At 41.7% G+C, this 27,204-nt stretch overlaps 3 protein-coding genes across 5 annotated transcripts in view; 2 read left to right on the forward strand and 1 right to left on the reverse strand.

The window, feature by feature from the left end:
• The window catches only part of BLTP3B (bridge-like lipid transfer protein family member 3B), a 51,237-nt gene extending 42,732 nt beyond the window's left edge, over nt 1-8,505 (reverse strand). For 2 of the 3 annotated variants that reach the window (XM_048945191.1, XM_048945211.1), the window contains exon 1: nt 8,291-8,505. In XM_048945191.1, the coding sequence (XP_048801148.1) occupies nt 8,291-8,334 (44 nt within the window). In that variant the 5' untranslated portion in view covers nt 8,335-8,505. Of the gene's footprint in view, nt 1-1,799; nt 1,939-8,290 lie in introns of those variants that run through there. The other variant, XM_048945201.1, reaches the window with a different exon arrangement.
• A 4,334-nt stretch (nt 8,506-12,839) lies between these two features.
• On the forward strand, nt 12,840-21,370 carry ACTR6 (actin related protein 6). Its single transcript, XM_048945225.1, has 11 exons — nt 12,840-13,116; nt 13,640-13,757; nt 14,219-14,287; nt 15,476-15,599; nt 16,269-16,404; nt 17,070-17,126; nt 17,526-17,624; nt 17,812-17,890; nt 19,190-19,361; nt 20,167-20,305; nt 21,092-21,370. The coding sequence occupies exons 1-11, from the start codon at nt 13,049-13,051 to the stop codon at nt 21,219-21,221; spliced, it is 1,191 nt and encodes a 396-aa protein (XP_048801182.1). The 5' UTR covers nt 12,840-13,048; the 3' UTR covers nt 21,222-21,370.
• A 1,132-nt stretch (nt 21,371-22,502) lies between these two features.
• Nucleotides 22,503-27,204, forward strand: part of SCYL2 (SCY1 like pseudokinase 2) — a 35,502-nt gene continuing 30,800 nt past the window's right edge. Inside the window, exons 1-2 of the mRNA XM_048956889.1 lie at nt 22,503-22,692; nt 26,861-27,065. Coding sequence (XP_048812846.1) covers nt 26,889-27,065 — 177 coding nt within the window. The 5' untranslated portion in view covers nt 22,503-22,692; nt 26,861-26,888. The remainder of the gene's footprint in view (nt 22,693-26,860; nt 27,066-27,204) is intronic.

Below are 27,204 nucleotides of genomic sequence, written 5' to 3' on the forward strand. Positions count from 1 at the left end.
CATGATTTGGCTGGACAACCCAGTCTGGTGAGGATCTCCATGAACAGATGCTGGACATTGTCTTGCAGAGGTGCTCAGAGGCCAAGCTTACAGAGAGCAAGAGGCCATTTGCCTCTTTGTGATCCCTACCTGGAGCTCCTGCTCTTGGCTGGCTACAGATTACAGAACACAAGACAAGACCATGACACCATCTACAATCCTACAACTTCAGGTAGGACATTTCAGGCTACTATACATAACTTGAAACATCTAACTCTTATCAGAGCTTTCCATCTAGCATAATATAAAGACAGATCTTTTACCAACCCACTCGCCAGGCAAACCACTAATTAAGATCGTGACTCAACACCCAACTTTCTCTTCCATGACATCTCACACCATCCCCCTTCTCTCTCCCATTCTGGGAGGTGGGTGCCTGAGTATTGCATCTGCTTTTCTGATATCTTCCAAATAATTGCTTCTATTTCATCACTACACAGATGGGCTTCAGTGTGGACTCCTACTCGAACTTAATTCGTAAAAACAACTTAATATACCCATCCATTTGTTCTAAGTCTTCTTCCATGCTTTCTCCAATAACAACATTTCCTCCAACTCTCTGGAGTTGGCAGTATATAAATCTCCCCAGAGGTATGCACTGCTCCTTGGGTACAGATAGAACAGAAACTGCAGCTGTCATCAATAGCTACTATCTAATGATGTGCCATGTACCAAATCTGTTCAGACACAGCCGAGCACTGCGCACAGATGAGGAGCTTATGCTGCATGAATGATAATGATCCTGTAAGTAAAATAGTGCTTATTTCATTCACGATAAAACTTCACACAGACTACTCTACTCACACGTATCACTACTCTACTCCACATGTATCACTTCTCATGCACACAAATGGCCAAACAATACCAAGTTCACAAAGCTAGTTACAGATATGACAATCTTCTACGTGACAGACCTTAACATGAATGTTGACTACAGGAAAATGAAATCCTTAACATTCTAAGACATCTGGGAAAGTACATGCAATTTCCATACGGTGGGCAGCAAAAATAGCGTGTCGCATTTTGAGAATTTGTTGATATTTGGTAAGATACACTCCAGCCAAAATAGAACATTTTGCAGGTAATGAAAAAAACAAAACAAAGAACACCATGAATCAAAATAATTTTAAAAGTTAAAACCAAGAAACAGCAGCGTGGTGTAAAAGCATGAGACCATCTGATGCCTTTTAGAAACTGTACCATTAATTTATGTAACAGTAACAGACAGCTTATGTATGCAAAGTAATCAGACGTTACGACAAACCAAGAGTTTTTTGCTAGGACATTTTCTAAAATTTCTAAAAAAAAAAAAAACAAAACAAAACCACAAACAAAAGCAGAACCCACAGCCATTCTCTTACACAAATCACGTGAAAAGTTCACTGAACCTCCAAGCATCTATTAATCCAAACAAAATAAACATTAAGGTGAAAACAATACATAGCAAATGTCAAGTGGCCTAAAGATATGGGGAACCACCTGAAAGATTACATTTAGAACTTACATGCAAACACATGTTTATAAAGGGATTACAGGTATGCTTCACAAACCAGTTCTGCAAAATTAATATAGGACTTCTTTTGTTTTTAAACATAACTGCACAGCAAGCAACTACTTTTTGCACATCAGTTAAGTTTCATAAGCAAGCAAGAGAGAGAAAACCCAATCAACATTTTATAGAGCTCATCTTAGTGTCAACTTTGTATAAATACATACCCCCTCTTACATTTAATCTACAAAGGCGGGAGAGGGGAAGTTACCTGAGGGCAAGGTATTCAGACAAAAGGCCCCTATTCCTGATGAAAGCAAGTGGTCAGTTGCCACAGTTTCTGAGAAGCTTCTGGTGCTCATTTTGGTAGTAAGGATATTCGCAGCAAACCCATCTCCACCAGAGCCAGCAGGGATCGCTGCAGGGAACGGGACACAGGGGACACACAAGGGATCAAGTTCAAAGGGAAAAAGGAGTGATACAATAATGTAAGAGATTTGTCACTGAAGAGAACTGCAGTCACAACAGTTTTTACACATTATGACATTAAATAACTGAAAAGGAAAGAGCTGTGTAAAGCACTACATTCCCACAAGAATATCCCTTGCTGCCCGATACTACGATATTGCAGCTGTATTTAGATGAACAGCTTAGGTAGAAAAACTTCAATCATGCAGGAAAGATCTATATAATACAGCAAAGTGGTTTCACAGATACCCAGCATATTTGCAACGTGAGAAGGCAGCCATCCTGGACTTTCAGTATGTTCTGAAGTGGGAGAGAACTCTGTTGCTTTGCCTAACCTGAGATTTCTCAATCCACAGCACTTGTCCCATTCAGTGTCTCAAATACACGTATTTGAAGGTCGCACTTCAGAAACATGACTTTACAGAGGTAGTGGAATAGGACTTCTTCTATTTGACTGTACTTGTTGCTTAGTATGAAGACTGGCACACTTTCATCATTCTGATTTCACAGGGTATGAGTTTTAGTTTATTAGGCTTGTCAAAAATTAAAATAAGTACATAAAATATAACTCAATATGACAATTAAAAAAAAAAAATCATTGTTAACTATCCTCCCTTTGAAAAGATGCCTCCGGCTAAATACCATTGTGGATACAATATAATCCTAGCATTTGGAAATGGCTGTTTTTTAAGATATCTGAATGACATTTAAGAGGTTTATCACAGAACTGAACTACAGATGCCTAGTTAGGATAATAATTTTTCTATGGTCTCCAGATCCCCAAGTAATGGGAGCAGTTCTCCCAGAAGTAACAACCACATAGCTTCCAGATTCCTGGGTAGCTGCATCCCAGGGTTGCTCCCTTGGGAGTCAGAGGACAGAAGCCAACCAGTCTGAGAAAACATAAGCACTGGTATTATGCTGTGCTGTAAGTGGATTCCAGGATTCCACAAATCCTGTGCTGGGAGCCTGCTCACACCTGTAGGAGCAAAGCTCCCGGATCCACACTGCAAAGCCTGAGAGTACTGAAAGCCAAAGCCCGACTGTGAGCTCATCTTACATTCCCCTCCTCTTTCTTCTAAAGAAAAGACGATGGAATGAAAGAGGTCTGAACTTTGGTTAGCATCAGCTTGCAAAGGCGTGCAAAGAACTATAGGAGCTACCGATCGAGAAACCTGGGTGTCCCTGCAACCTACCAAAAGCAACATATCTGTCATGTAATCACTTGTTAGCAACTATTCTCACTGCAAAATCTGTGAAACAAATCATTTTGTGTAAGCCCTTATAATGCCCTTAGTGTTCTATCAGCAATCTGATATCCTCTATCCAATCCGCTTGTACAAGAAAACTCCAATTACAGTGACGTACACTTTAACAATAAATTCCTGAGTGAAACATGCTTAAGTACAAAAACCCCAAGGCTTCAGCAGGAGAAACACCAGATTTCAAAAAATACAAATATGTTGTTTTGGGTTTTTTTCCACTGCATAATGATATAACAATTTTATTCCTCGGGGGCATTATTTAAACAGCCTTCTTCCTAAGAATGCTTTGCACTACTGTATCATCTGCTTGTACACACAGTAATCTTTTACACTACTTAATTCTCAAAACTTATTTCCCAGTAAACCTATTGTGAAAATGGCTTCAAAGAAAAAGATCACATACAATACAACCAAAATGCTACTGATTAATTCATGGTGGTTCTGTAGATGTGTTAATTTTTAATATGCATATGGAAGAGTTGTCTGACAAACAAAACTTCAGCAGAACTTTAAGAGAACAAATAAAACGCGTGCAGAATCAGCATCCAAACTTATAAGGGATTTGCAAAAATAAGGTAAACCAAACTGAAAACTAGAAGGAACTGGGAATTAAGGAAATATAGAACAAATTTTGTAACTTTCTCCTTGTTTTCTCCTGTCATTTCAAGCAGTTCTTCTTTGCTACCTGCTGTGTTCTTTTTCAGACTCGATTCTTTCATTAAGTGCAGCTTCTGCTTGCCATAAACACCAGTAATGCTTTCCATAACCGTTCAGATTAAATATAGACTTATTCTGAACAATGGAGTTTGTTCCACTTACACTGTGCTGTGAAGTTTTTCCACTTACTACCTAAGCCAATAAAGTCAGTCATGTAGAACACACCCTGTAAATACTTCAGTAAAAGCAGAGAGAGAACCTGATTGCTGCTTATTCTAGGAAAAATGGACACTTCCATGTTTTTGGCTGGCTAAAAAAAAAACAAAAAAAAAAACAGGCTTTGCTTCCACAAAACTACACGGACACAGAAGTGGAATACTCAGAAGTGTGAAAATGAGCATAAAATGCACACTTCTTATGCTAGTAGAATAAGTTGGAAGTTTAAAGGCTTTACAAACAACTGTAAGTAATTATTTACAAAAAGGAAATAGTCCACTCTGGCCAAATCAGTAACTGCTACACTGGTAGTTCTGAAAAGAATAACCTCCAATCTCTTGGAGTGACAACATCCCTTACCAAGCAGGCATGTCTCTCACCCATGGAAACGCGTAACAGAACACAGTTAAGATTTGACTTGTTTCAGTTCACCATGGAAGAGCCTGACAACACAGGAAAGTGATCTCAACATTACACAGCAAGCCCATCGCTGCTATGTGTCATTCCCACCTTCGTAAAGGATAATGCTATTACTCACATGTACTTACTTAATTTTAGGGCAGGTATGTTAGGAAGCAAAGGCATTCCACCATCTATGTTCACAAAAAACAAAAACAAGAAACCTAATGCAATAAGGAGCAGTCAAAAACTCAAAATATCTAGATTCCAAATAACAAACTCATCTCTTCGGCTTAGTAAACAGCATTTAGTTTCATATTTTACACCAAGAACCACATAATCTGAGGAATAAAAGGAAAATGTACGTTGTTCCCCTCTGCTTTCTTTCTCCTCATCTTTTTCCACAGTCTTGGAGAAGAGGAGCACACATTGAAAGCAAAGAACAGCTTATACTTCCAAAGCTTTTAAAAGACAGTAAGAAAACTGAAAATTCATCAGTAGACCTTGACATAAGATACAGATTTGTTAAAAACAAAGCTCTGCGAACCTTCACTGTTTCTAAGTTGTAATATGGCATTAAGAAAAACCTTCTACAAAGCTAAGAAGTTATTTTGATATCAAAACTTTTCCATTACACAATCTGGATGTCCTTTCTTGTTTTCAGATTTTAAACACTCATTACCTGCGTAAGAACTGTCCCTGAATGGAAGAATCACTATAGTTGGAGAAGACCTCTAAGATCACCTTGTCCAACCATCAACCCATCGCCATGGCTATTGCCTCCCTTGGTGCTACATCCACACAGTTCTCAAACACTTCCAGGGACGATGACTACAACACCTCCATGGGCAGCCTATGCCAGCACGACTCTTTCTGAGAAGAAATTCTTCCTAATATCCAATACGAACGGTCTCTGACACAACTTCAGGCCATTCCCTCTCATCCTATCACTCTTACCTGGCAGAAGAGGCCGACTCCCAACCCACCACAACCTCAGGTCACTGTAGAGAGCAATGAGGTTTCCCCTGAGCCTCCTCCGACTGAACAACACCAGTTCCCTCAGCTGTTCACCACCACACTTGTGCTCCAGACGCTTCATGGCTCCATTGCCTTACTTTGGACACGCTCCAGAGCCTCCATCTCTTTCTTGTAGTGAGGGGCTCAAAACTGAACACAGTATTCAAGGTGCAGCCTCACCAGTGCTGAGCACAAAGGGACGGTCACCTCTCTGCTCCTACTGGCTTCACTATTGCTGATACAAGCCACGATGCCACTGACCATCGTAGCCACCTGGGCACACTGCTGGCTCATGTTCAGCTCACTGTCGATCAGCACCTCCAGATCCTTTTCCTCTGCACAACTTTCCAGTCACTCTGCCTCAAGCCTGTGGTGCTGCCACAGCTTGTTGACTGAAGTGCAGGACCCCACACTTGGTCTTGTTGAACCTCATGCAATTGGCCTCAGTCCATCAATTCATTCTACCCAGATCCCTCTGCAGGATAAGGCTGCTTCTTAATCCCAATGTCCATTCATCCATCTTAAAGAACCATGAACTGCTAAATGGAAACCACACAACTGAATGACACAAACTATGCTTTTAACTTTGCATAAACAGTATCCAGACAGCTATAAAAAAGCTGAAAAGCACTAAGACGTGGTGGCAGATAATGCAGCAATCTCCATTGTAAATACTGCTTACTAAATTATCTGTAGGGTAGGGCTGGCTGATATGCTATCCAGAGGTTACTTCCAACCTCAACCATTCTGTGATACGTAACAAAAAACAGAAATACAGAACTGTAACTGAAAGTACAAGTTCACGTCTTCTATTTGTTCTCTGAAGTAAAAACTATACTTGGGTTTGTTCAAACAAAGAGGATTTAATCACTAAAAACAGAATAAAAACAGAGGAAACAGAGATGAAAGTAAATCCAGATAACTGGATAATTCTTTTCCACTCTTCCTTTATTATATGTGGATTTCTACCAGGACGTCAATCCCGACACTAACACCTGCCTTGTTGAAGGTGGCAGAAGGGCATCAGTTTTGAGGAACTGAGAACTGCAGAGCAGGAACCAAATAGTGACAGAATCCAAAGTGAAAGTGTCCTTTGTCACCCTATGTGTTACAGGAACTTCCTGAGATCTTTTGCTCCAGACTGAAATAAAACAATGCACGAAGCACATTCTTATGATGTTACAGGAAAACCCAAAATAAAGAACACGATTGTCACTTTTCTTCAAAAAACAAATCCTTGAAATTTAAAATGCCACCTGACTTTGTTCTCTTGTGCATTGTGTGCAACCACTGAAGCACCAGTTCTGCAAGAAGAAAGATATTATCTGATCACATGATTAAGAACACCCATAATAAGGGCGTTAATAATAAGGTCTGTGTTTTGCTACTTTAATATTGAGCAGTGTGGCTCAGGAGCCTCGATTTCAAACTGCAAACCTCAGATCGTTAGATATATCCCATAGGCTTTTTAAAAATACCAAAACTCGCAGCAATCAATTACAGCGGTCTCACTGAATCAACATTTTCACATCCCACACAAAAACACACATTTATCAACATTAAAAAACAAAAAATCTACTGATTTGAAAGCTGCTTATTTCACAAACCAGACAAGAAGCAGCTTGAGTTACTCATGCCCAGTTATGAGGCACATTTTGGCACTGCGACCAACTCACTTCACAGCTCTCTTAGCTCTCCATCCAGCATGCTGTCAGCACTACAGGAAGTGAACTATATCAACCAATTAAGTGCACTGATTTCAGGCACGCTCCTGATGAGAAAGCTCACTCCCGGCAGATGACATCTTCGCACTGCATTTCCATTCTCACACTGCTCAGTTACTACCTCATGAAAAGATTTCCTCATCAGCATTCCCAGCTACAAAAACCTCAAGAATAGAATGGAGGAGTTACATTATATTACTATTGCTTGATGCAACACCTTTAAGAGCTAGACAGCAAAGGCTTTAGAATGAGAATTTTGTTTTCTCTGGGCACCATCGACAGATCTGTCAAATGACAACTGCAGTATTTGCTTTGAGTCTCTGTTAGCACTAATGAAAAATAACCATCAAAAATACCGCACGGAATTAGAATGAAACATTTTGAAGAACATAAGCAAAGCAGCACAGGATCCACTTTTCAGGTAACAATTTATAAAAGTAAACCCTGAGGAATGCTGCAGTATGAGGTAGAAATGAGATACCCAAAAGGCCGTTGTCTCTTTTTACAAAATGGAAGAGATTTCTTTACGTCGTTTTCAAATTGTGCACTCGTTATATTTTGCGGAGTTTCCCCAACTTTCACGCACAGACACCAAATGTCACAGCATTACCATTTTTCCTCTGGAGCAGGAGGCCCATACAATATCTCGCTCCCCGGCAGACGCACGAGGGCTCTCACCGCTCCGCGCAGCGGCACGACCCCCGTTGCCACCAGGCCAAACCCGGCACAAGCTCGGCTGTGACGGCCCCGCTATCGGGGCCAGGCGGACCGCCAAGCTCCATGCGCCCGCCCGGGCTGCGTGCGGCACCGCCTGCTCGGCGGCGACTCACCCGGGGACTCCTCTTTGCGCCACGCACGCCGGGCCGCCTCCGGGCGGGGGGCAGCGGCCGTTTCCACGCGTGTCACGGCGGGACAACCCCGCGCACGGCCCCTACGCCCACCAGCGGGCTCTCTCCCCAGCCAGGAGCCGCCGCTGCTCCCCCGCGCACCTCAACCCACTCCGGCGCCGAGCTGACCTGGAGAGATGCTTCAGGATCTGCTTCTTGATGATCCCCGCCATGGCGCTCGCCGGCACGCACCGCTCACCACGACCGGCCCGGAACGGGGACGCGCCTCATCCCTCCGCCTCCCCCAGCCCGAGCCGGGGAGACCGCGGGGAGCGGAGGAGCCGCTGCCAACACTCACGCTCGCTCGGCACCCACCGCCATCTTGGCTGCACCATCGCCTAGTGACGGGGGGCGGGACGGAGCCACCGCCCCGCACGGGGAGAGGCGGACCCCGCTCTGTTACCGCCGCCCCTCGGCACCCGCAGCCTCCGCTCCCCGCAGCCTCCGCTCCCCAAAGCCCGTACTGCCGCCCATTCATAGAGTCATTAAGGTTGGAAAAGCCTGCTAAGATCACCCAGTCCGACCGTCAGCCCATCCCAACCATACCCAATAACTACGTTCCTCGGTGCCACATCTACATGTTTCTCGAACACCTCCGGGGACGGTGACTCAACCGCCTTTCTGGGCAGCCTGGTCCAGTGCAGCACCACTCCTTCAGAGGTATTCCTAAAATCCAACCTGAATGCTCTTTGACACAACTTGAGGCCATTCCCTTTTATCCTATCACTCTTACCTGGGAGAAGAGGCAGAGCCTCGATTCACCTCCAAATTCCTTTCAGGTTGTTGTATGAGGTTTCCTCTGAGCCTCCTCAGCTCCAGACTGAACAACCCCAGTTCCCTCAGCCATCTGTGCTCCAGACCCTTCACGGCTCCGCTGCCCTATAATGGACATTCTCCAGGGCCTCCATGTCTTTCTTTCCAGGGCCCAAAACTGAACACAGCACTTGAGGTGTGTATTCAGGGCTGAATACAGAGGGACAGTCACCTCCCTGCTCCTGCTGGCTGCACTATTGCTGATACAAGCCACGATGCCACTGACCATCAAAGCCACCTGGGCACACTGTTGGCTCGTGTTCTGCTGGCTGTTGATCAGTACCTCCAGATCCTTTTCCTCTACACAGCTTTCCAGCCACTCTTCCCCAAGCAAGTATCGTTGTCTGGGATTTTTGTGACGAAAGTGCAGGACCCCACTCATGGTCTTGTTGAACCTCAAGCTATTGGCCTCAGCCCATCGATCCAGCCTATCCAGATTCCTCTAATTGCTACTCTCATGCAAATTAATACTTCCTTCCAGCTTGGTGTTATCTGTAGATTTACTGAGGATGCAGTCAGTCTCCTTGTCTAGATCATCAAAAAAATATTAAACAGGCCTGGCCTTAGTGCAAACCCCTGGGGAACACTACTGATCATTCAACAGCTAGATTAACTCCATTCACCTCTGCTTTCTGGGTACTGCTCTCTGCATTTCTCCACTCTCCCCCACTGATGATGAGATGGTAGACTAAGAAGGCATTTGTCTGTGCCTCAGCTGCAGCTTCTCCCTTCACTGCCCAGTGAAGCACATCTCCTGCAGGCCACATTGCCTGCCCCTCACCTAGTGCACCCAGCCCATTCCCTACAACCTCAGAGACTGGCACTGGGTTGGTTTTTTTGAAAAGCCATTACAAAGTGCAGCTAAAAGATGTAATATGCAATAGCAATAATAAATGTTTTGATATGCAGTAAAGATTCATCCAGATAAAATGTGAATTTGCATGCATGCATGCATTACTAGATGCTGTCAAGGTGCACTTCATCTGCTTTCCAAGAGCCAAGTGGTCTGAAAGTTCACTCAGTGTGCAGTGTTTGAAGCTGCTTTGAATTTTCCAGACAAACTCCAGTATTCCCTCTGTTCTGCAGTACCTTTACTTTGATGAGCCCAGTAAGACATTTATTTTTTTTATACCTCATGTAGCAGAAATGCTAAGTCACAGCTTGCAGCAGTGATTGAGCAGCTAGCAGGAAGACAGAGCCAACCCAGGGATGCTCAGGTGTATGCAATGCACCTGAGTGACCAAAAGGGGTGGAACCTGGCTCCACCCCTTCCTAGACCTCATTTAGGCATTGGTAGTGAAGGCAAGAGTATCTTTCTGGGGATCCCTCCATAGTTGAGGCTTCCTGGAGATAAGTAGCTTATTTTTCCTTGTTTCTTATGGTTGTTGTGTTTGAGTGAATTCTTGCTTGATGCAGCCTGGGATCTTGCTGTTCAGATGTCCTTGTATTTGGAAATATATGTCCTTATATTCCTTGTATATGGAAAATTGTATTTTCCATTATGTTATACCTCTCTTTCAAAGTAATGTTTGTTTCTAGTCACAGAAAGCAATTTGTTTCTATCTAGGATCCTCTAGATCAAAATGATCACAGAATCACAGAACTGTAGGGGTTGGAAGGGACCTCCAGAGATCATTGAGTCCAACCCCCCTGCCAAAGCAGATTCCCTACAGCAGGTCGCACAGGTAGGCATCCAGGCAGGTCTTGAACATCTCCAGATGCACCAAGCAAACTAACAACCCACCAGCAATAAACTCAACCTTGCTAGCAAGATGAAGAACTGCTCAGGCACAGCTTCTGGCCCCAGTTCTCTCAGCCTGTTCTTACATGGAGGTATTCCATCCCTTGGATCATTTTTGTGGCCCTTCTCCAGAGGTGCTCTTATCCTGAAGGCTCTACATCTGCATGCAGTACTCTAGGTGAGGCTTCACCAGCACAGAGCAGAGGGGCAGGATCACCTCCTTCTCCCTACTGGCCATACTTCTCCTGGTACAGCCCAGGATGCGGTTGGCTTTCTGGGCTGTAAGAGTGTATTGCTGGCTCCAGTTTAGCATTTTCCTTAAGCAGAGTGTCTTGGAAGTTACTCAAAATCTCAGACTTCTAGAATCATGTTCTTCTCCAGGTGATTTCCATGGTTGTTATGAAGTCTACAGGTTATGATTGTTTCAAGAGAATAAGTTTTCATGCTGTGGCAAAATTTCCAAGACAGTTAATTAAATGATTTGTCATAACTTTGTTCATTTAGTAAGCCCCTTCTCTGGAGCTACTTCATTCAGGAAAGATATCTTGAAGAAATTTCATTGGTGGCTAACCAGGAACTCTAATTGTCAATATTAATCAGAAATAGCAAGAAGAATGGTAAAAACTGCCAGGTTTTTCAGATGTAATCTCTTTAAGAAAGACAGCTGACTGGCTCCAGAATGTAATCTAGGGCTGCAGAGGAAATACATCAGACACTAATTTCTTTGCTTCTTGTGCACATGTAAATTATTTGCATGCAATAAACCAAAATAATCCAAGGACCTTCATATCAGATGTGAAGCAGTAACAAATGAAGAAGGAGGTCAGGAGATTAATACTTTTGATTGATTTTTATTTTCCAGGTATTTAAAAATCAATCAGTTGTGTAATAGTGACATCACTATATTACTTTGAGAGACTTACAAAGTGGGAATGAAGCAACACTTTTACTGATGTTTTAGTTCACATTTCTCAACTAGAAAAAATCCACCATTGTTTCAGAATTCTTGGAGAACTTTGAGAACATGACAGTTTCCCATCAAGGAAGAAAAGAAGGGGGGAGGAAATATGAGGGAAAAGGAAAGCAAGATCCTTGCATGTGCTCCCTTTCAAATGTTCTTCCCACCTAGGTCTGGCAGAAGACAAGATGATCAGAATGAGAAAGTTGAAATATTCCTGCCCAGCATGGTTAACCTGAGTCATGAACTCACCTTCTCCCTCATATTTTGGAGCATGCTCCTTGGAGGAAAAGGCACAAGTCAGCCCTCCACCCCCAAGGAACTGTAAGTGTGTATGATAAGCCCAGCTTATCTTGCTCAGAGTAGAATATCAGGTGTTTTGGATCCTGATAGAAGTTAATAGCAGAATATTCCCACACTGTGCTCATTAAACTTTGGACTTACTTTTTTTTATTATTATTTTTTCCCCCCATCTCAATCCCATGTTTTCAAGCAGATGAGTGCCAGAAGGCTCCTGCATTTTGGAGTACTGATACATGGAGCTGATGCTTGATACAACATCCAAAGAAGGAGTCCCTTACAAAATAGAGGAAGGCAACTATTTATGAAGAATGCCACTTGTGAGAGTGTTATCAGCTGTGGCCTTAATATAAGCAGCAGAGGTTTGCTCTTCCTAACTACTTTGCCCTTAAAGACACAGCTATGAAGGATTCCTTCATCTAGCTCTTTTCTCTTGATGCATCTGCACTGAGCCCTGCGCAGGGGGAAATAAATGTCACCCGAGAAGGATTGAAAGGCAGGCTGTGTAGGAAGCTCTATGTGTGAATTTCCACGGGCCTGTTGACCTGAGTCAATCCAATGATTTTTCCGACAAAAAAAAAAAAAAACAAAAAACAAAAAAACCACAAACAACTCTGAGTGTAGTACAGGCCGTTAAATGACAGCATGACTAACTGATAGAGCAGGAGCCCGTATCTAGCAAAGCGCCGTGCCCATGGCTGCCGCCGGGGGGCATTGTGGCACGCCGCAGAGCTGAAGAAGGCGGGGTTGGGAGTGACGCCGACGCAGGCGCACTGGGGCTGCCGGGCACGGTTGGGCGGGCTGATGCGCGTCACCTCCCGTGGCGAATGCTTCCGGGTGGCGCTCGACCAATCGCCGGGCTCGGCGGTTCCTCGAGCGTCGCCGGCATCACGTGAGCGGCGAGCGTCCGGCGGCAGAGGCGGGTGCTCGGCCGGAGGCGGTCCCCGCGGCACTCCTGCGTCCCGTCAAGCAACGCGCGCGCGCGCGCTGCACCTCCGCTCTATGGTAACCATAGCGATCCACGGCGGTGGCGGATCAATACTGGGACGGCGGCGGCCGTGGCGCCGTGGGGAGCATGGCGACGCTGGTGCTGGATAACGGCGCCTACAACGCCAAGATCGGCTACAGCCACGCGCACGTCAGGTGAGGCCGCGCGGCGGCGCCGGCGCAGTCCCTTGGTTTCCGATCGCTCCCCGCTGAGCTCGGCGTGGACGAATCAGCCCCTCGCGTTCCCCGCCGCCCGCTCCCGCCGCCCCACCTCTGCGGCCGCTGTGGGCGCCGCCCCTGCGGCGTGTGCTGGCCACGCCTCTTCCGCCTTCCTTCGGCGGCGCGGGCGCTGCGAGCCGCGGGCTGAGGCATTCTTCATAATACAGAGCGACCTCCAGCCGTGGGCGGGCTGCCGCACACCTGCTCGGGTCTGCCCAGCACCCTGTCCGGCCTGGCCCTGAGCGCCTTCAGGGATGGAGCACCCGCAGCACTATGGGCAGCCTGCGCCTCGTCTCTGTAGCAGCTGCAATATTTTCTCGGTAGCCTATATCGATAAATAGCTTAAAAACGAGATGTGGCTGCAAATACATCATTAAAAGCACGCTGCTGTGAAAGTGATACAGGAGGGCAGCTCGTGTCTTAAGCTCTGATGTGTAGGAAATGCCTGTGTTTCTTCCAGCGTCATTCCCAACTGCCAGTTCAGATCCAAGACTGCACGCTTGAAAACCTTCACAGCAAATCAACTAGATGAAATCAAAGACCCCTCTGGCCTCTTCTACATTCTCCCTTTTCAAAAAGTAAGTTAACCCCAACCTAGAATTACAGCCAATGGGAATTAGTGCTTAATGGAACATATTTCACACAACAGGCTATACACAACCGGGTATAGCCCGGTATTACAGACATCCCATCTCAACAGTGTATTCTCATCTATCAAAGAGAATAATGCGTATAGAAACCTACCTTCTTTTTTTAAGGTAGTAGTTAACGTATCAATGGAAGGTGATAGTAACATTCTTTGTTTTTGTGTAATGTTTATTCTTTGGCATAGGATTGTAAGAATTTACAAATCTCCACTCTCAAATCTCCATTTGTGCTGCTAGCCTATCGTGGTTTTTTGAGATTTTTAGAGCTCTGGTAATTGTTTTTAAAAAATAAAGTAAAATTGTATTTTCTAAGTATTTATTTCTAATGGTTGCGTTAGATGTAAATGTATTTTGTAATTGACTTTTTTTTTTTTTTTCCCAAACTTATGCAGGGTTATTTGGTAAACTGGGATGTCCAGAGACAGGTTTGGGATTATCTTTTTGGAAAAGAAATGTATCAAGTAAGACTCTCCTTTGTTTGTTTGTTTAATTATCTGATCTGAAAGATCTGAAATGTAATTTTTCTTATTTGTGAGACAAACTAGATTTAGCCCAAGAGGTGCAGTAAGGCTGTTCTTCTGTTTTTTTTTCTTGTAAAAAATGCTGTATTGCTATTTAAGCTGAAACTTGGGGTGTTTTTATTTTTGTGATACCTAGGAGGGCAGAATTTTACTCAGAATGAAAATAATGTCCCAAAATGTTCAGTTTCTGGGCTTAAAAATACATACTACTGGATTTTCATATTTAGCTTTCATTTAAATTTTGGACCTAGAATTCCAGTCACTCACAATTCCAGGAATAATTTTTCGTTTTTTAAATCCGTTTTTGTGAGTAAAGGCCTTAGAGGAATAAGGGCCATATCAAGGTATGGTTTGTAGTTAAACTCAAGAAATTAGTAAATGTAGAAAGTCCAGGATCTTTTGCTGGTTTGGTTAGAGTTCACTAGTTGGTGTGGAATTTCATCTTGATTAAATGCTGAGCTGTTGAAGAGATGCTTTTCTGTAGTTGGTAGTATCTTACTTGAGTATTGTAGTGTTCTTTGTGCGTATCTCTTTACAATGCTGCATTATAATGTAAAGGGAGCAGAGTACATAATGAAGGTGCTCCCTTCTATTATATTTTAACCCATTAATGTGTTAAGATTCATCACTGCTCATAAATTCCCTAAAAAGAAAAAATAAAAGTAGAACTTCAGAAGCCTAGTTTCTGCTAACTGATATGGCAAATTATAATCATGTGTCTAAATTTACGTAGTTTTAAACTGCTGTATAATGTAGCATAAAATCACAGAATGGCTTAGGTCAGAAGGGACTTAAAGATGATATGGTTCCAATTCCCTGCTGTGCAGGACTGCCACTCACCAGCTGCGGCTGCCCATGGCCTCATCCAGCCTGGCCTTGAACAATTCCAGGGTTGCAGCATTCTCTGGGCAATGTGCTCCAGTGCCTTACCACCCTCCGAGTAAATAATTTCCTCCTAATACATAATGTAAATCTCCCCTTTAGTATAAAACAGTTCTGCCTTGTCCTATCACTATCAGATTGTGTAAGAAGTCTGTTTTCCTCCTGTTTATAAGCTCCCTTTAAATACTGGAGGGCCACAGTGAGGTCTCCCTGAAAGTAATGGCAATTTTTGTGTATTTTTCATAGGTGGATTTTGTAGATACCAATATTATTATCACTGAACCTTATTTTAACTTCAGTTCAATACAAGAATCAATGAATGAAATCCTATTCGAAGAGTATCAATTTCAAGCAGTTCTTAGAGTAAACGGTGAGTATATCCCATCTTAATTCACATTTATGCATTGGAAAGTTCAAACTTGAAAATAAATAAATATGAGTGTATACATGCATATGCAGGAATTATTTTGGCTCCTTCCTGAGTAATGTGATAGTAGATGTATTCAAACTGGATTAGGCATCCTCCCAGACTACTTCTTTAAGAGCATCGTTCCATTAAGTTCAGCAAAAGGAAATCTAAGAGGAGAGAAAGATGTCAGAGATAGTTAATATATTTTGAAATAAGATTGCATTTGAGAAAGTGTGAAGACTTTCTTCTTTTAGGAATGGAGATGTTTGGTTTTTTTTTTAATTTTGTTTTGTATTAGCAAATAAAATGCAGCCTTGTCATGAAATGCATCCTTAGACGTAGGATATCCCTTTAGATAGACTTGAACAATCACGTTGCAGTTAATCTCTGTGAACCTTAGGAGAGGAAATAGAGCAAGCGTTTGAATCCATGAGAAAGAAAAAAGCAGCGAGGTGGGTGGGAATATACAATGTGTGATGTTAGTGCTATCAAAATTAGTTCATGTGTGGTTGTAGTGTTCTGTATTGAGTTTTTGAAAGTCTGGCATTTAAAATTTGAAGCACTTTTATATCAGCGTAAATTCTAAAAGTGTGTGTTCATGTAAACATGAGTAGGTTTTCTATGTTTCAGCTGGAGCTCTTAGTGCGCACAGGTATTTCCGGGATAATCCATCTGAGCTGTGCTGTATCATTGTGGACAGTGGATATTCTTTTACACATATTGTACCTTATTGTAGAAGTAAAAAGAAGAAGGAAGCAATTATCAGGTAAACAGTGTTACATATATATATTTTTAAGAATAGTTTGCTATACATAGAATCATCATATAATTATAGAATGGCCTGGGTTGAAAAGCACCACAACGATCATCTGGTTTCAACCCCCTGCTATGTGCAGGGTCGCCCACCAGCAGACCAGGCTGCCCAGAGCCACATCCAGCCTGGCCTTGAATGCCTCCAGGGATGGGGCATCCACAACCTCCTTGGGCAACCTGTTCCAGTGCATCACCACCCTCTGTGTGAAAAACTTCCTCCTCATATCTAACCTAAACCTCCCTTGCCTCAGTTTAAAACCATTCCCCCTTGTCCTATCACTATCCACCCTCATAAACAGCCATTCCCCCCCTCCTGTTCATATGCTCCCTTCAAATATTGGAAGGCCACAATGAGGTCTCCCTGGAGCCTTTTCTTCTCCAAGCTAAACAAGCCCAGTTCCCTCAACTTTCTTCACAGTAGAGGTGCTCCAGCCCTCTGATCATTTTAATGGCCCTCCTCTGGACCATTTCCAAGAGCTCCACGTCCTTCCTGTACTGGAGTCCCCAGGTCTGTTTGCAGTACTCCAGATAGCACCTCACAAGAGCTGAGTAGGAGACAATCACTTCCCTCTCCCTGCTGAAGTTAACAAAAATCCCTGCGTTACTTCTTCTCTGTAGGATTAATGTTGGAGGAAAACTGTTAACCAACCATCTGAAGGAGATAATCTCTTACAGGTAAAGCATGAGACTTGATATTCTTTCTATGAATTTTAGATTAAATACTGTTTGAAGGGGACTGTTGTCTGTTACAATCAGCTGGCTGCTGTCCTGAGCTTAAAAATGTCACTACAAAAATTTAACAGCCTAATTTATCACAGTACCAGGGCTTTTGAAGTTGCTGAAACAACCTGTATGTTCATAATGATACAAGTTCTTAAAACTTTCTGAGACAGCTGACTGATTATCTACTGAGACAGTTGTTAAATATGTGCTGCAGTACTAGATTTCTGCACTGAAAACTGGTAACTCGTCTCCAATAAAATAGTAGACAGGTAATGCAAAGAACTGTAACAGTTGTCAAACTTAGATTCTATTTTATATGGAGGTTGTTTTTTTCTGTTTGTTCCTGCACAGGCAGTTACACGTTATGGATGAAACACATGTAATTAATCAAGTAAAAGAAGATGTGTGTTATGTGTCTCAAGACTTTTACAAGGACATGGAGATTGCTAAGTATGTATGCAGTGCTATTAAGTGTAAAACTTGGTACTTCTCAATAATTAATTTGTACGAACAAATGAAAATATGCTGTTAATTAGAAAATTTTCAAATTAAGTCAATGGAAGTATTATCAGGATAAAAATGTGGAGATTTAGAAGAACTTGTTCTTTATTCTGTTGTATTTTACATTATTTTTCAGATTAAAAGGAGAGGAAAATACTGTAATGGTAGATTATGTTTTGCCAGACTTCAGTACAATCAAAAAAGGATTCTGTAAGGTATTGACATTAGAGTTTTAAAATATTTTTGGACTGTTTTCCTTTGCACAAGGCTGTTCCTGTTTGTTAAAAAGACTTCTTTGTTCTAATGCTGCGTTGTAACTTCTGTCTGTTCTATGCATTAATGGGTTAAATTTTTAAAATGCCAAGTATCCTGAGGTGTATTAATTTGCAGTATCAAATCTTTAGTTCAGATTCTTGTAGGAATATTGCGTGTGATTTGAAAACTGAACGGTGGCAAAGGCTCCGTCTCTTCTTTCCTTATTCTGGTAGAAAAATGGCAAGATGTGTTGTCATCTATTTTTGAAGGCTTTGAGATACAATCATGTTGCAGCTTCTCGTGAAGATTTCATACCCTTTGTAACTGCTGCTTAAAACCAAGAATTCATTTAGCTTACATTCTTCCTGAAGCATGTTCCTTTATAGTAATTTACATGCGCTAATGCTAACTTGCAGTATACGTACAAATGTAATCATCGAGAGAAACTGACTTGCTGTCCTCAAACTTCAGATTGCTGTCAGTGCAGTACTGCGTTAAATGTGGTTGCAACCACTGTAGCTACCTGGTAATCTGATGTGCTGACTTGATGTTTCTTGCTACCTTTCCTGGTGTAGGTAGGTTTCGCCTACCTTGAGATTTGTACATTTTCTAGAAATTGCCTCTGATAGGAAGGAAAAGCAGGCAGCTTGTCACTCATTTCTTAGGAAGCCGACATGAAAATGAAATACTTGTTTCTCTAGCATAGCATTTTATGTCCTGTTATCTAACACTTGCAGATTGCAATGCTCGTGCTGTCATGAAACCTACTCTAAATTATCATGTATCACTATTATTCCTTTCGCAAAGCTGAAAGGGGTTTTCTCTTTGGTAAGTGTTAGTAAGTCTATTTGAATTTCATCTAAGCATGCTAGTATGTAGAAAGCTCAAAGCTGTGCCTGAAGAGCCTGAAAAATCTTCATACTAGTGACAACAATTTTAAGTGTTATCCTTGCTTGGTTGTTTTTTTTTTTTTTAGTTGGCCATAGTTTTCAGTTTCAAAAGCAGTCCCAGTATTTTAAGTATCATTCTTGTGCATACTTATTTTATTTTGCATTGGGCAAATCTGCAGCTGGTAAGTTGATAAATCCAAATTTAATACCAGGGTATGTATTGTTATTATTAAAAGATTTATAGGTAATATGGCTTAATGTGGGATGTATGGCTTACCACTACTATAGTACATGAAAAAAATAAGCTGAATACTCCAGAATATAACTTCTTTTCTAAAGCAGTGTTTACTATTTCTGTCTTTAATTTAGCCAAGGGAAGAGATGGTGCTAAGTGGAAAATACAAAACTGGTGAACAAATACTTCGTCTAACGAATGAAAGATTTGCAGTTCCAGAAATACTCTTCCATCCTTCAGATATTGGTATTCAAGAGATGGGAATTCCTGAAGCCATTGTTGATTCTATTCAGAATTTACCAGAAGGTATAATTTAATAAGTATTTTGGAAGTTATTTTATTTTAAACTTGTTTTAGCACCCAAAGAGTCATAAGAAGCTAAATGCTCTCAATATGTCTGGTAGGCTTTTATGAACTGTTCTGTCTTTTGGCATGTATTGTGTAGCCTAGAACTGATGATTATCTGTAAGATGCCCACTTGTGCAAGCACAGCTTTGTGGTAGTTCCTAGATTGGCTTCTACTTTTGCTTCAGTTGATTGCCGTGTGCTGTATTACCAATGTGATCTACCTGCCACTGATGATGGAATATACTTATATATACTTAAATAAATTTTTCTTCAGTGGAAGAAAATTCAGCCTGGCTAAAATCAATCATTTAAGCATCAGAGTCTTAAACCTGTTTGACTGCTCTGTTGGACAGAAATAATATTAGTGCCTTCGTGTTATAGATGATATTGATGTAGTTGATGTTACTACTACTGCAAGGATATTCATAGGTTTTGTGATGCCACATAAGGGTGGAGGTGTTGAGACTATGAAATGGTGCAATTTTTAAGAGTACAAAATAAAATTCATTTTGAAAGAAGAATGTGTTGGTAGGCATGAAATCTAAGAGACAATTAAAAGACAACGTTGTGATTTTTAGAAATTGAAGAGCAGATGATGATTGCTCAGTTGTATTTTGCTATGAATATGACTGTGTTGATCACTAGATTAACACAACTTCTGTTTTTCTTAACTCATTTCCAATTCATAACAAAATCGGGGAAGAAGAATCTCGTTTCTAAATCCATCCTTAGTCTCTAACTACAGGTTTTATTTATTTTGAAGAAATGCAGCCTCACTTCTTCAAGAACATTGTTCTGACTGGAGGAAACACGCTTTTTCCAGGCTTCAGAGATCGAGTGTATTCTGAAGTGCGATGCCTTACTCCAACTGATTATGATGTTTCTGTTGTTCTCCCAGAAAAGTAAGTCCTAAACTGTACTGAACAAACTGTCAGGCAGGACTTCTTTTGCTGATAAAAAGATATTAATCCCTTTAAGTGAACCGAAATCATTCAAGAACAATTGTTCTAATTTGTTGTATTTTTGGAGAAATTGAATGTATTAGAGACCATCTGCTTGTCTAGTATATTGCCTAATGAAGTTAAGCACAGAAGTAGTTGTTTCCAAGGTGAGTGTTATAAATAGATCAGTAAGACTGTAGTCTCATTAAGAGAAGTGGATACATAAGTATGCGTGATTAGAGTTTAGTACTTAAAAGAATAATTACTATATGAATGCTGACGTATCAGTTTTAATGCAGGCACTTCAGGGACTTGAAGGAATAACATCTTTGCAGAGAGTGAATATATGGTAGAGGCAAAACAAGTAGTCTTTGATCATACAAAAGATTATCTTTACCTTTTAAAGTATTACTAGAGAATATTTTTGAATATTAAAGAATAGTCACGCAAAGAAAATATGAAGACATTGCTATTTCCTGCCCCCTTCACACCTGCCTCCCAAAAGTTACTTAATTTTTTTATAAAATGGGAAGTCAGCCCTGGCCAAGTTTCAAACTTTGTCTCAAAATTTGACTGGAGCTGGATGGTTTCATGTAGCAGTCAAAAAAAAACATCTGAGAACAGTCTTTTCTGATTTGATACATTTTTGATAGATATGGTCAAATAAAAGTGTGCAGTCATGATTTCCAAGAACTGTATTTTAAATGAACTTGCACAAGATTGACAATGGTTTTGTTCATTTTTCAGCCCTATTACTTATTCTTGGGAAGGTGGGAAGCTCATTTCTGAAAATGATGATTTTGAAGACTTGGTAGTAACCAGAGAAGATTATGAAGAACACGGACACAATATATGTGAAGAGAAATTTGATATTTAAGTAGCATAGTTGGGTATGTTGTTGTTCCATTGGTTTACTCAGAGTGGAGCTCTGAGGTGTTCTCTGTCAGTTAGGATTGTGTTTTAGCTTTCCTATACTTCATTGGATTGGGAGAAGTTCATTTTCAGAATAAAGTTTTACAAGCTTAATTTTTACTGACTGCTTCATTATGTTCTTAGTGCAAAAAGTCTTAATAGTGTGAGGCAAAATAGTGAATGCTAGTACTGGTATAACACACAGGATAATCTGATTTCTTTCTCCCCCCCCCCCAAAAAAAAATGTTACTGTTGTGCAACCGAATGGGCATTGCACTATTATTAAAAGGTCACTTCAACTTTGCTCATTCTGAAAATGAATGTGAGTCTTGGTTATGATTATGTTAGTGAATAGTCATGAGGGGAATAGAAATGTGACCTCTGCTGTTGGTAATATGCATAGATTTTGAGAAAAAGTAATTGGAACATTTCCTTCTTAAAAAGAGGCTGGGGGTTACTGGGTTGTGGTTTCTTTTGTTTATTTTTCAGGAGAGCAAATAAGTTACCTCCTCTTCTCATTTTTCTGGAATGTCTGCCAGGCTTGTGTCTCAGGTGAACCAAGTCTGCAGCTGTGACCTGGTTACCTGTTTAGGCAACATGTAACCCATCTGTCAGCGTATGAACTCAGGACAGTGTATGAACAGGAACAAAATTAAGCTAATACTACTGTGCCAGACTATTGTAGATAACAAAGGAGGGAATAGCACAGAGCTGCATTGGGAGGATCAGGTGAGGGGGTTAGGGACAGGTTCTCCACCGAAGGGCAGTGGGCATGGGACAGGTTGCCCAGAGCAGTGATCACAACCTCAACCTGCTGTAGTACAAGAATTGTCTGGACAGTGCCTTCAGACATATGGCTTGATTTCAGTTGGTGCTGTGTGGAGCCAAGAGTTGGACTCGGTGATCCCTCCCAACTTCAGATATTCTACGATTCTATGATTCCACAGCTGAGTCGCTCGAGAAGGACCATCACCATTTGCAAAACGTTTATATGAAGTTTTACAGACCAGCATATATAGCTTTGTTTTCACATTTTAAAGGTATTTTTACTGTGTGACGGCAGTCCTCCCTCTTGGCACGTAAGCCCTACAGCAACCGTACTCAATTTTACAAAAATAGAGGAAGGTGTCACTGCACGAGCGGCCCCTCACACGCCGCCCGAGGAGCCCCCCGAGGCACGGAGCCGAACGAGCCGCCATAACGGAAGCGGCCGCGCGCATCACTTCCCGCCCTCCGCCGCCGCCTCGGCCCTGCCCCTGCGGGGCGGAAGTGAGCCGCACACAGGCCGCCCCTCTCCCGGCGCCGTGGCTCTCGCCATGGAGTAGCCGGAGCGGGTCGGGACGGAGCCAGCGACAGAGCTAGCTGACAGCCGGTCCTCCGGGCCCACAGGGCGACGGGCGGCCGGGTCCCGCGCCGGCGGTTCGCCCCGAGCTCAGGTGAGAGGCGCGGCCCGGCCCCGCGGGGCCACCTGGGGCCTAACGCTGCTGCGCGGGCTGCGGGTGCGCGGCCCGGGAGCGGTGTTCGGGCACGAAGAGGGGGAGGGGGACCGTCCCGGCTGCGGGGCGAGAGGGGCCGTAGGGCCGGAGTGCAAACCCTCCCGCCCGGGGGCAACTGCGGGGAGGGGTTCCGCTGCAGGTCCGTTCTGACTGTAGATAACAGTGACATGGTGGGGCGGGAGGCCGTTGTGCGGCCGTTGTTCAGGTCGGGGCTCTCCTCTTAACGAGGGACCGGCACGACCGTCTGCCGTCAGTACTTGTTAAGGTTTCAGCTGCAGTTCAGTGCCAAAATGCTAGAAGAAAAATAAAATAAATAAAGAAAAACAAAGCCGTGAAGGTGACTTACTCTGAGGATTTATTTTGGATTTTATTTCAACCTTTTCACTGTTTTGATTCATTTCTTGTTGCTGTGAGGGCTGTTACTGCTCCCCTCACACAGTGGCAGGGTTGTCACCTTTCTGCAGGGTTGTCACCATCTTTCTGCTGATGTTTATTAGCACAAAGACCACCCGGCACTTGTGAGGGGACTTCGTGAAAATGATGTCCTAAGCAAATGCTGTGTTTCCTTTTAGGATTGGTTCCAGATTCTGTAGACTTGGTGTAGCTTCCAAGCGCTTGCTGTCATCGACTTGTTATAAATAATCCTTCCTGTTCAAACAGAAGGAAAGCAAAGTTTTTGAGCGTAATTACATGTCCTGTGTTGCTTGTCTGTGCACTATTACTTATAAGATCTTGTACTTTTCCCATTTGCTACCTTTTAATTTGAGCTGAAATTGTCATTCTGGGTAGCAGACTTGCTTTGTTGCCCTGTGGCTGTTAATTCTGCTATAAGTAGTAATTCAGTCTTAGAATAACCGAACAGTTGAACAGTTTCCTGCAGTTGAGAACTAAAGTTACATGTTTCAGGTATGGTCAATAACATTAAGATTTGTGGTATTTCTGAAAATGGAATGTTTGGGGTTTTTTTCCTCAAGGATTTTCAAAGTATGCTGTTCTCGCTGATGTAAATGTTTTGATTGAAATCAATAATAACAATTGTTTTTACAGATCCAAAAAAGAAAAAAGGCTTCTTTTAGAACACAGTCCAAATGTTGACATGAGGATTTCTACAAATGTATAAATAGTTTTTGATAGACTTAAAGCCAAAACCGTTTACTAAGGAGTACTCCTTTTCCTTAGCTGAACAAATCAGTAATTTGTGTACTGTCAAACTGGAGATGAACAGATTGGACAGGGCCTGCTAGGATTGCTGTTTAAATCCTGACCCTTCAGACACCTGGATGTTATGGGCATCTTCACCTTCTGGCTTTTCTAGCTTTCTCACTATAGTTAATCTGTCACTCACAGTAGAGGGCAGTTCTGAATTAATGAATGCTGCACCATTTTTTCCACTGTCTGACTGGAGAAGCTCTCTTTCAGGTTTATACAAAGGAATGTGAGCATGCACATGCACACATTTTCTTCATCTTATCTCTGCAAGTAAATCTGTGGAACTTCTCTCCAGTTTTGCAACAGAAGAATGTGTTGCACTGATGCTATGGAAGACTTGTCAGTGGGGAGTGAATGAAACAGAATACAAATAGCACAAAATTGAACAGCAAGTAGATGAGATTTGTGGTTATTTTAAACTCGTTAAGATTGGTTTTATAGTTCTTTAATATAGAGAGTTTGTCCTGTGACATAGCTGCAAAAAAAGTTCTAGAGATTCCTATCACCGTGTTCAGAATATTCTGTGATCCTTATTTCCACTTATTCATCAGGTTAGTAAAAAGTTCATTTATAAAGGAATATTGGACAGTGTCTAATAACTGTTTGATCTTGGGCTGCATAGTTAAGAATTGCATGCGTTTGTCCATAGCATAACTGATAAAGTTGATGTATTGCTATAAAATGTCACTTATAAATAGTAGTATAATTTAATAAAGCAATTCTGTGTTTCCTGGTTTATTTTCAGATGTTCTCAGTAGAACAATACATACCAAGCAAGTACATAATTATTCTTATCTCATTGGACTTAGACTACTCAGTCTCAGTGCCTCATTATCTAAAGCTTCTGGTCCCCATAATTTAGACCTTCTTCATCCTGCATATGCATCATATCTGCTTCTGCTCCTGAGTGGTCCTGATGGAGCCATAACTGCTACTTCCTGTTTTAAAGCTCAATGTGAGATTGAGATTGGTGCAGCTGATGCCTTTTTTTTTTTTTTTTTTTTTTAAATACTAATACCTCTTTTTTATATAGAACATTTTCTTGAATTTTTGATTTTGGTACTCTCTTTAGAAGTGCAAAGTTGTGTTGCTCATCTGATGTGGCTGCTGGAGAAACATTTATTGAGTCACAGCAGGAGCATGTTTCTATATTTCACTGTGGAGTCATGCTGAAAATGGGATGTAACTGCAACCGTAATCAATATAAGGCAACATAGCTGTGATGCTTCCAGCACTGGGCTAAGATCTAGATTTGCTTAAAAATACATCTTCACTGGAATGAATTCTTCAGTTACTCTTTTTTTTTTCTTTTAAGAGAAAATTTGCCTACTGTGTTAATTTTCTCTTTTGGGAAAGGGGGAGAAAGATTGCATGTCTGAATAGTGTGGTCAATTTCAGTCAAGTTGGACTGAAATACACAGACGTCAGAGATAAATTGCTACAGATTTGTGAGAATGAGGAACCATGGAGAAGAAACAAGCTCCATCTCTGCCTTGAATATGGAAAGTGTTACAATAAATGCATATCTGATTAGACTCCATTGTTCTCTGTATAGAACAATGCCCTGTGATGCCTGAGCAGTGGGAAAAGCTTTAGTTTGTTCAAATAGATCAGGTGGACGTTGGGGCTGATTGGCCCCAGTGCTCCCTGGATTACCTGTTACTTCTGCTTATTTTGTCCTCGTTACCATGACTTGGAAAACATCTTTATCACAGCTGACTCTGATCTCTTCTATTTGCTTAGCAGTGACATTTTTATTTTTCAAGGTAGTTTTGCATAAATTATAATCCAATAAATTGAATATATAACAAATAAGGCTGTGTTTCAGCGTATTTGCTAATGTGTTATCATAGATTTATTCTACAAGTTGAAGACATTAGTATTCTTCATACCTTATATGAAAGGAAGAATGAAGAAATATTCTTCAATATTTCTTCAAAATGTGCCGTATGATACTGATTCCAGGAGATCATTTCTCTTTGTGTTCTCTCTTTGTCTGTGCATATACCGATAAAGAAGATGAATGCCTGTCTCTCTCTTTTGCTATTTCTTTCTTGTCTGCATTCTTTCTTATATATCCATTATCAGAGAGGCAATTGTATAAATGTGGCATATCCTTCAAACTTTTCTCTGGCAGAAAAGAGAAATCAGATTTTTTTGAACTAACCATGTCAACTTAGGAAACTGTGTAAGTATGCAGTAGAGGGAGAGGAAAGTGAAATGAACTGTAAGGAGCCACAGTCGTTTAGCTCTCAAATTTGCAAATGTTATGCTAATAAACTTACATGTATAATTTTGTTGAAAAAAGCATAAAAAGGCAGTTTCTTGTTTCCTACTTTCACAGCAGCTGATCACCTCCTGAATGTTCAGGTCAGACAAATAATGTCAGCAATTCTAATGGGTAAGGTACTGAATTTTGAGCTTGTGTTTTGTTAGTCATGATGTGGGAAAGAACAGTTTGATTTTTTTCAATTGTCTTGTGCATAATAGAAATCATTCTTTTGCTGGCCCTCTGGTCTGAGCAGTATTTTCCCTCAGAAAATGTCTAATTCCACGAACACTGAATTGATGGATTCCGCTTTCATTCACCTTTGGTTCTGCTGATTGATATTAATATAGAAGTTGTGAACCTTTCCTTTCACAGGAGCAGTCTAATTGATTCAATCACCTGTTTTTTCAATAAGTGGTTGAGTTTTTCAGTCCTCAGTTGCTTTGATAGATCCTATGAAAAGTCATCAACAGATTCAGCAGTTTCTGAGGAGGAGTAGCAAGGACATACAGCCCAGGCCTCCAGTATTCTACAGATCTTTGGTCAGATGACCTTAATATTATTTTCGACATTTGTCTTTGTTTATAGTATTTCTAAAAGACTGTGAAGCTTTTTTTCTTGTCTTTTTAGGATAGTACGTTGGTGTACAGCTGACACAATGGAGTCCATGCTGAATAAGTTAAAGAGCACTGTTACAAAGGTAACAGCTGATGTCACCAGCGCGGTCATGGGAAATCCCGTTACCAGGGAATTTGATGTAGGTCGACATATTGCCAGTGGTGGTAACGGTCTTGCCTGGAAGATATTTAATGGAACTAAAAAATCGACAAAGCAGGTGAGTTGTCAAGTAACAACTTATGTTTGTAAGTGTTAAATAACAGACTGGTAGGTATCACTTGGTGATATAAAAAAGGAAAATCCAGCTGTGCTGGCAAATGCTAAGAGTGTAAAAATTGAAGACCCCTAAATGATTT

This window comes from Lagopus muta, chromosome 1, assembly GCF_023343835.1.
Source record: "Lagopus muta isolate bLagMut1 chromosome 1, bLagMut1 primary, whole genome shotgun sequence".
Classification (NCBI taxonomy): Eukaryota; Metazoa; Chordata; class Aves; order Galliformes; family Phasianidae; genus Lagopus; species Lagopus muta.